This window comes from Hydractinia symbiolongicarpus, chromosome 5 (genome assembly GCF_029227915.1).
Source record: "Hydractinia symbiolongicarpus strain clone_291-10 chromosome 5, HSymV2.1, whole genome shotgun sequence".
NCBI classification, from domain to species: Eukaryota; Metazoa; Cnidaria; class Hydrozoa; order Anthoathecata; family Hydractiniidae; genus Hydractinia; species Hydractinia symbiolongicarpus.
Window position 1 is genome coordinate 16171785 of NC_079879.1, and position 9471 is coordinate 16181255.

Here is a 9471-nt window from a genome sequence, read left to right on the forward strand (position 1 = left end):
TCAATAAATTTTCCAATATCATAAAAGAGGCGAAATTCGCTCGTTTTCACTGGGAGCACTTTAACAAATTCAAAAAAATTTCAATGAAACGTATATGAAGAACTGAGATCTCTTGGGGGTTATAAGGTTACACTAAAAAGTCCTAAAAAAGTGATTACCAAAAAACTTGATAACAAAATTTTCATTTAAAAAAAGACTAAAAACATTTTTTCAATAATATATGATACAAAACATGAATATTTTAAACAACACCAAATCCAGTCCCTCCGAATTTAGCAGCAATCTTCAGATTATGCTCAACTTTTTTTGTTGGTAGAGTGGCATTAAGTCCACATGTAGAAATTTTTGGAAAGTTGAAATCACAGTTAAAAAAAATATCAATGTTTTTATCCAAACCCTTTCTGGGAATTTTATCCATTCCAGTGAATAAAAACAGTATGTCTTTAAGAGATATCTCATCATAGTTTCCATTAGCAACATCAGCTAAAAACAGCTCACAGTCACAAATGGCATTGGAAATATCACGGTGTAAATTAGAACCAATTTCTTCGACGTTGTGAAAGCATAGAATAACAAGAAGCTCATCAAGAGTTAAGATCTTTTCATCTGGCAATAAAAAAGCTTTCATAGTGTGACAATTGGATTGTAACATAAATTCTGGACATATACTTTTTAGTCCTTCTCCAAATTGTGATATTGCGGCACGATTTTTCATCACTAAATAACTGATTGAAAAAACTTGCTTGTTCTGTTCGATATCAGGTACAGGAACAATGTTCAAATCAAGTAGATCTTCATTCTCGCCACTCTCAATTTTATCCAATTTATACTTGAATTCTGCATCATTTATTGGTGCTATTTTATCAGGATATGGCAAATCATACAATGCATTGAAAATGAGCTCAGAGAAACATTCGGGACCTCTTCCAACATGTATAATAGATGCACCTGTTAACTGCCCAAGCTTGTAATATACTTTTTTTAATACACCATCTGGCATTAATTTGAAACAAATTCCTTTGTCATCTCCGAAAAATACCCCAGGGATAGTGGTAAACCGTCTCATTGACAATGAGTAAAATTCGCGCAGCGGTCCACCTGCATCAGCACCGGGTTCACCTGCAAATCTGATAGCTATTTTTTCAGACGAAAGATCAAAATTTTGACGTAATAATACAGGCCAAAAACGCTGTGAATCTCGTTGTATGATGATATGCTTTGTGTTTACTTTTGGTAAATTGGTGAAGTAGCTTTCACAGTTTTGCATAAATGCGATAGAATCAGTTTCTGTTTCTTCAAACTGTGGAGTAGCATTATCAAAATTATCTGTCTCATAATTTTCCATAAAACGATTCACTTCATCATCACCAAATGCTGAACTGTCCTCTGTTGATTCTAGTTGAAGAGACAATGAGGGTGAGCCAATTGAATGTCTATATCTCACTGGTTTTTGTGTGTTTCTTGAAAAATGTCTCAATCTCAAATCATGAAGAGTAGAATTTTCTATGTTTACATCTATGTCAGTTTTGGCAGTATTTGTCACAGCATCTGGATCGGGTGATGCTAAAAAAGTATCCTCTGTCATGTTGTCTGTTTGATCTGCTAGCAAAGTTGCTGTGTAACTTTCATTTTGCTCACAGCGTAGACAGCTACCAATATACGTACAAGAACAAACACTGCATATACTTCTGTCAACAAAATTCGATCCTGGTAAGCTGGGTGGCACAGTAATTGTTGAGGTACCTTCTGCCCATGCAGATGATATTACTGTTTCTTCTGGTCCAATAATTTCTGTATCTAATTCAAACATGCTTGAATATGACTTATTGCACAACTTTGAAAACTCCAACTTCGCAAATGATTTAGGATAGTATAAATATACTTGTATTCCTTTTTTTTTGTCTCTACAACTCAAACCATATGTTTCTATATCAATGAAATCTTGCTCCAGAGAGTGACCGTTATAATTACCAACAAATGTTTGATCTTTCTTTGGTATATCATAGTGTTTACGTATTTCGTCATGTAGCTCAGGGTATTTTGTAGATCGATTAAATAGTGTCAAATAACTCTGGTTGTTTTTCATTGTATATTTTGATAACTTATCTTTACACTTCAATCCAACATTAACTTTGTAGGTTTCCCTTACAGTTATCGGACGGTTATGAATATCATATTTCCCAGAGTGGGCTCTTTTCAATATTTTTCTTAGTTCATCTGCCTTTTCATGATAGGACTTCTCTTCAACCACAGGGAGTGCAAATATCAGCCGATATGATAATATATCTCCATACGCCAACCCTAGCTCCACAAGCTTTTGTTGTTCAACTTGAGGAGCCACATTATCGTCAATTTTGTTCAGGATGAACGAATTCAACAAATACTCTATACCTCTGGACTCAAGGAAAGTTTTCACCTAAACAAAACATATAGCTATCATCAAAACTGACTTGTGTGATGTGAAAGATTTTCTTAGGTCAGTGTGTTTCTTTGCCTACTATCTTCGTAGATTTGCAAAAAATAAAGCGAAATAAGCTAGCTAATTGCTTGTTTACCTTTTCAAAGCTTCCAGCTGCAGCTGCCATTTTCTGTGAGTTCTGAGAAGTAACTTTCTAAGAATTCCGTTCTAGTGTTCCAGGGCTCTAATTTGCAGACCAGAACACTGCGCCCTTGGCCACATGCCGTTGTTTTTCGAAAATCTTCCGCGATTTTAAGGAAATAAAGTGTGCGCATGCGCCAAAAAATTTTTTAAAAAAAGCGCCTACGGCATAAGATCATGACGTCATCGATATTGACCTCACTCTCTATTATCTTGTTTTAGTTGCCCAATAAAAGAAAATTTAACATTTTTTTCTTTTAAAACTAAAGAAGGATGACCATAGACTACTATTTCGCCTTTGGTTGCGACCCGGGGCAGCCTAAACAGACGGCAAGGTCCACAAAAGCCCGGATGGCTAGTTCACAATTTACCAGTACAGGAGCACTCTTGTACAACATTCTGACGCAAGGTTTTGCCTAAAAATTACTTTTTCTGTTTGTATGTTACCCTTATCTAGCGTTCTATCGTATTAGGTAGTAGCTGCCACTTTTTTTACTACTAAAATTTTGAGCTTTTCTACACCATACATTTCACTTTCGTTTTCACAAAAAAAATGGTTGACAACTATTAGAAATGTAAATTATTATACTTCTAAAATTAAATTTTAAAAGGAAAAAAAATAATTCATCTGATCTGTAACCTTAGCTAGCTCAAGGTTGGTCTTGATTAGTTTTCTAGAAGCCTGCTAAAACTAAACGTAAATGTGAGAAAGCTAGCTTCACTCAGACTCAGTGGACCCCAATGGAAATAATCCACTAACAATAGGTTTTTGTGATTTTCTGGGCTAGAAACACTTTAAATGTTTATCATTATTGTTGTTGTTGTTAGACTAGCAACTGATTGCAAATGAAAAAAATTGTACAGTTATATATGTGTTAAACGAAAGCACACACATTTTTAGACATTTCAGCCTAGACCATTCCTTAATCGTGAGATTTTTCACCACGAAAGTCAATCTGAATTATATAAAAATAGTTTACAAATTAGGCTATTACAAGTATTTTTTATTTCAATTCATAATATATTCTTATTTCAAATGCATCCAACAAAAAGTGGTAATCGAGCAAATCGGCAAGCTCCTCTGTTTCATCATTGTTCCATCTTTTTTTTTTAACCGCTTCTGTCAACAAATCTTCACATGCAAATCACGTTTGAATGACGCTTGAAATTGTGAATTGTTGGGTCAAAATTACTTCAATGAAATCGTGCCAACATGTTTTGTATCATAGAACAATTTGGGACTGGTGCCCTAAAATGTGAACAAACAGAAAGTACAATATAAGCTACCAAAACGAAAAGTTTCTTTTTCAAGCCCTTATTATAAAATGTATTTTTTTGTAAGAAAAAGTTTCATAATTCCCAACTTCTTACTAAATGTCCTCCTTTTCGATTTCTTAATGTTGGCTTGGAAGGTCTTCTACCTAACAGGAGTCTTTCCCTTTAAAGTCTATGGAATACACGTTCGATACGGAGCCAATTATTAACGCACTGTTTACACCAGCGTTTTTTCCTGGTTGTTTATATTTTTTTCAAATGACTGATTGGTTCGTGTTAATTTGGTCTGTTCCTAGGTCATTCTGACAGATTCCAGCTGGTTCTGGGTGATTCTGGATAGTTCCAGTGTTTACCACAACCGCAGGCTAGGTTATTTTTGGTTTGGAAGACAATGATTGAGCAGACAGTAGGGCCTACAAAAAGCTCTTATCTTTTAAAAAAAACCTGAGGCTCTCATAAAAAAGCATGTAAAATGATAGCAAAGTGTGCATAAAAATGTACAGACATGTGAGTTAATGTTTAACATATTCCTGTGAAATCCCTGACTTTTTTCTGATGAAACTATTTTTTTTTGGCGAGATTAACATAAATTTTTCATGATTTATCAGACATCACAAACTCGGCATAAGCCTCAATTATATAAGTCAAAAACTTTTTCCAGGGTACGAACAGATATGCTGTCCAAATAAATGCACAGGAGCATCTCTGGTTTAGTGTTACTTGTTGTTTTGTTAATTATATACATATTATAGAAAAATATTATCGATTTCTTTTTGTATGAGGTTTTTCATTAACAAACAAACCTTCACTGCGAAAAATTATTTTTAGCAGAACTATTAATAAACCCCTAACTAACCCCTAACCCCTTTTGGGGGACTGTGAAACAGTCCGGGTAAACACCTAATTAGACGACATGACCTAATTAGGTGAGTCATTTAGTTAGGCGACATGATGTAGTTTAATTACGCTACCCGTAGTCTAACTAGGCGAACGAAAACTTTCTGTTGTAAATACGTCGAAATCATTGCGTTTCGCACTACAATTTTTATGTGAATACAGACAATTTTGACCAATTATCGTCTTATTTGCATCGCACATTGGCAACTTATGGCCCAAACCTTGTGTGGCAATATTTGTTGTTTTAAATAATGGATTTCAGCCATCGACGCCACAGGAAAAAAAATATGGCGGACGAAAATGTGGTATTGTTTGACTAAGATTTTAACGATGTTAAAACAGGATGTGAATAAAAAAGAAACGTTACAAAACAAATTGTTACCACATCCATCTTAAAAAAAATACTTTTTTTTGCGTTTTTTGTGAAAGAATATCTTCATTAAATTATTGCGGATTTTACTATCGTCACCTAAATAGGCGACATGTAATATTTCATTTTAACATAATTCTTACTTGCGCGAGCATATCGAGGCACGAGTGACAATTTTGGAATCATGGTTGCGTAGACTATTCATTCTGAACAAAGTGTTTTTGCGATTTTTCTTAGGAATGTGTGAGAAGCCATTAAATATTGTAATGTCTTAACTAGGTTACATATGGTCTAACTAGGGTACAATGAGTCGTCTAAATAGGTGTTATGCCCTAATTAGCCTACCGTCGCCTAATTAAGTGTTTACCCTGACTGTCAAAGGTTAGGGGGTAGCCACAAGCAACATTTTTCACATCTAACACTGGTTTATTGCTTATATTTATCTTATTGAGTGCACAATTCTCATTTAAAATAATGATATTTACCGATTTATGAAGTCTTGTGAAAGGTCATTTCCAAGGACCAATTTCTTTCAGAAAAAAAGTGGCAGCCACAAACCACTGGTTTTATTTGATAAAATAGGCTATCAGCTTTCAGGAAAAACATGTCTTAAGGCATGACTTTGCGTTGGAAGGCAAATATCTTCATTTTCCACCAACATATAAAATTTTATGATCAAAACATTGCTATTCTTTCTGTCTCCTCCCAACAAAAGTGAAAGTGATCGGGTAGTGGAATCCAGAGTTTTTGTATAGTCCAAGGCCTGCTCTACTAAAATAAAATCTTTTTAAGAGATGATCTCTACCGCAGAGGCTCGAAAAACATTTGTTTTTAAGGGAAATTTAAAGCACGTGCGATGGTGGCCATTATGAATCGCTTGCGGCAGAAAATCTGATAACAAATAATGGCGCATGCGCACACTTTTTTTCCTGCCGTAAATGACGGAGTACAGTCGGCCGATTGAGTTAACTCCTTCGACTTCGGACTAAAATCAAATAATTTGGTTCTTCAGGCTTTCCGTATCGTCCACCACAACCGTAACAACATGTTACGTTCTTCTTGTGACAAAATTTTAGCAATGTCAGCTGGTAACAGTGTGGAGCAGGATCTGGTTGAGAAGGCTGATTTACTAAATTCTTTGTGATACCTGTAGTTGTAGATGTATTAGTACTCGCAGATGTTTTAGTAGTTGAATTTACTCGCACTGACGTAAAACTGCACCGGCGTTGATTTCAAATCTTCTTTGAGTGGATTCTTATAAGTAAATTCTTATAAAATTGCGTGTACACGCTTTTTTTTATAACAAAAGCGGATCAAAAAATAAGAATATCCTAATTAAGAATATCCTAAGAATATGTCCAGGCTCTACTTTTTACATATCAAGTAAACTAAACTTCTTTATCCGCAACAACGAAATGTGTCCGTTACACGTAGTAAAATATACTCTACAAAATTATAGCAATTTTATTATATCAAGGCTGATTATATGTTTTCATGTGTTGTCATGCTAAGAATATTATTAAGAATATATGAGGTTAATATTGGTAAAAAAATTAAGAATATTGAGGCTGAAACGAAAAAACACTATTCTTACAAAAAAAGCGTGTATTTCATTTTACGACCTCATCCTGGTATGAAAAAATAATTGTGCTTACACGTGTTTTTCTTTTGATTTCATCCCGGGTTGAAATAAACTATAGTGTTTTTTGCAGAAAAAAATTTCAGCTTTGCCATCATTCTCGAACTCAGAGCTCTTTGAGATAAACTTTCGAGTTTATCTCAAAGAGCTCTGGGGACGAGAATGCCTTGCCATTGTTCTTATTCTGTTCTTATTTTTTTCATAAAATTTTAGCCTCATTGTTGTTGTAAAATTGTTCTAATAAAAAAGGGATATGTAAAACACTTACCGTGACATGTTCATTTTTTCTTTAATTTAAATGTTCGCTATTAATAACTCTAAAACAATCTCTTTAATCTGCTACAACTAACTTGGAAACTTAACACACCTGGATTCATAGCTCAAAAAAGTTATTTGATTGTTTCAACACCTTAAATAATAGAGACACATGTGTATGTGAAAAATACCCTGGGGAGACATATAGCTGGTGCAGCAAAATGTCGGCTCGTGAAATAACAGTGCTAATAGCATATTCATCTCTTTCATCTTTTTTTTTTAATAAAATATCTTACTTCTTAAGCATTATAAAGATCTATATGTGTATATCATCTTGTAAGTGTAAGGTGTTTTTAAATCACCTTTTCACAGCACCCACACTCACAGTAGGAATACTTTTTTATAGAACAAAAATTATAAAAAATGCTCACTTTATGATCTTTTTTATTATAACGTGGGTCAGTATTTTGTATCATCTAAATTTTGCCGCATTGCGTCCCCCACGTCTCGATATCAGGATCCCGGGTCCCGAGTCCCCGCGTCTCGAGTCCGGCGTCCCGACTCAACAGGGTCCCGCGTCCCACGTCCCACTTTTCCGATATGCCGTATAGGTGCGGAAATCCTATACACTCTCCTCCGTCCCTTTTATTTGGCTTATTTAAAGGTTCCCTCCGACGTTTTAATGATGCTACCTAATTAAGTTCTATTCATATAAGTATTTAAGAAAAGAACATTCGTTTTTTACAGAAAAGTTTAGTACAGCAAATAATTGTAAATAAACTTTCAAATTTTGAGCTACCTCACTTCATGCGGCTTTATCATGCTCACGCTTCTTCTCGAACTTTGAAATTCATAATGGCTGCATAATTGACGTCACAAGGACCAAAGAATTATAGGATGCCTTACGGTGATATATTCTACTGACTAAATCGTGTTTAGAATGCCTTGTTGATATGTTTCGAAGTATTAAATATTTATGAGATATAGAAGATTCATTAGCACTAGAAAAAAATTTTGTTGTTTGCTTAATGCAGAATTATTTGTTTTCTTTTAAAAGCAACACGTTTGTTAAGTAATGTAATCTTCGGATGAGTCGGAATCAAAATGTTCTAACTTTGTACTTGGCTTCCAGTTTAAACCTACACGTAGGGGGGATTTATCGGAGTCATCGTGGGTGACATATGACAGTGATAACGATGGGGAAATAGCAGAATTAAGGATTAGCCTTCACGCTACGTCGCGGTGTAAATGCAACAATTGCCCTCAAATGAGCACTGAAAATGAATGTTTTTGCTGTCACAAACTGGAATCAAGACATATATATAACCTACAAGGTGTGTACTTTTTAGCAGGATATACGAAACATTATATGCTGATTATTAAGTTATTAAAAATATATTCTTTAGAAATAAACTGTATAGTCAATCACGAAGATTTCGACCCGATTGTTTTAAGGAAAGGAAATCTCTGGACTGCTTTGGTTGGAATGTATGATAGAGAATCGACATATCTTCCTCCAAGAAATGACGTTCCCAATAAGTAAGTAGATGTTGTTCCAGTCAAAACACGCTGTTTATAGAAATATGGGTTATAAGAACTTAAGTTTGATATTTCAGGTTAACATTTTTCTTTTAGAACATATTGCTATGCTGCTTACCGACAGTTCACGTGGTGGGTTCACAACAGACTTGGCAAATCTGTGCTAAGGGTCATCCCGTCATGTGCAGTGAAAAAAATTTGTGATGCTTATCCAGAGCCTGACGGGGTATACACAGGATATATGGAAGGGCATGTAGTTCCTGAAAATGAGTTAACATGGGTTTTCCATGATGCCGAAAATGTATTTTAACTTAATTAAAAAAATAAAAAAAAATAAAAAATAATAAGTACAAATTACATAAAATAAAACGTAAAACAAAATTATGTCATTCGTGAGTATTTAATTGAGTTTTCAAAAATTTCCTCTCTACAGAGGGTCTTTCGGCAGGGGTAATGAAGGCTCGTTTTCTTCCCGGGCGGCAATTACAGGTGCCTTTCACCTACCAATTATATTACATAAAATCACGTGACTTAGTCTTCTTTACCAACAAGACAGCACATTTTTTCCCTTTCCTTTTTTACCTCGCTAATAATCGCTCGTGGTTTGTTATCAATCACTAACCAATTCTGTTAAGCATGGCCAACAAACAAATCGAGAAAGAATTATTTAGAGGTAACCCTTTTGTTATAAACAGACCCTTCGTAATGACTGACCGCTTACGCCAGGTCGGGTTGTTTTGATTCTATCATGGATCAATTTCACTACCCAAGCAGAAAGTGGTATAAGAAACAAGGCCTGTGCGTCTGATGAAGCCCTTGTTTCTTAGGTCATCTCTTTACCCACACAACATCCTTTCTCTACATACGATACTTCGAATCCTCCACTGGAGAGTAGGG

At 34.9% G+C, this 9471-nt stretch overlaps 2 protein-coding genes across 3 annotated transcripts; one reads left to right on the top strand and one right to left on the bottom strand.

The window, feature by feature from the left end:
* Positions 1-210: 210 nt before the first annotated feature.
* LOC130644976 (uncharacterized) lies at positions 211-6024 on the bottom strand. Its single transcript, XM_057450795.1, has 3 exons — positions 5627-6024; positions 2556-3848; positions 211-2416 (listed from the first exon to the last, which is right to left on the bottom strand). The coding sequence occupies exons 2-3, from the start codon at positions 2583-2585 to the stop codon at positions 242-244; spliced, it is 2205 nt and encodes a 734-aa protein (XP_057306778.1). The 5' UTR covers positions 2586-3848; positions 5627-6024; the 3' UTR covers positions 211-241.
* Positions 6025-7723: 1699 nt separating this feature from the next.
* On the top strand, positions 7724-8928 carry LOC130644979 (uncharacterized). 2 transcript variants are annotated; one of them, XM_057450800.1, is made up of 3 exons: positions 7727-8369; positions 8442-8574; positions 8671-8928. In XM_057450800.1, the coding sequence occupies exons 1-3, from the start codon at positions 8303-8305 to the stop codon at positions 8882-8884; spliced, it is 414 nt and encodes a 137-aa protein (XP_057306783.1). In that variant the 5' UTR covers positions 7727-8302; the 3' UTR covers positions 8885-8928. The 2 variants fall into 2 exon arrangements, with proteins under 2 accessions (XP_057306782.1, XP_057306783.1); XM_057450799.1 differs by having other exon boundaries at positions 7724-8574.
* Positions 8929-9471: the final 543 nt, after the last annotated feature.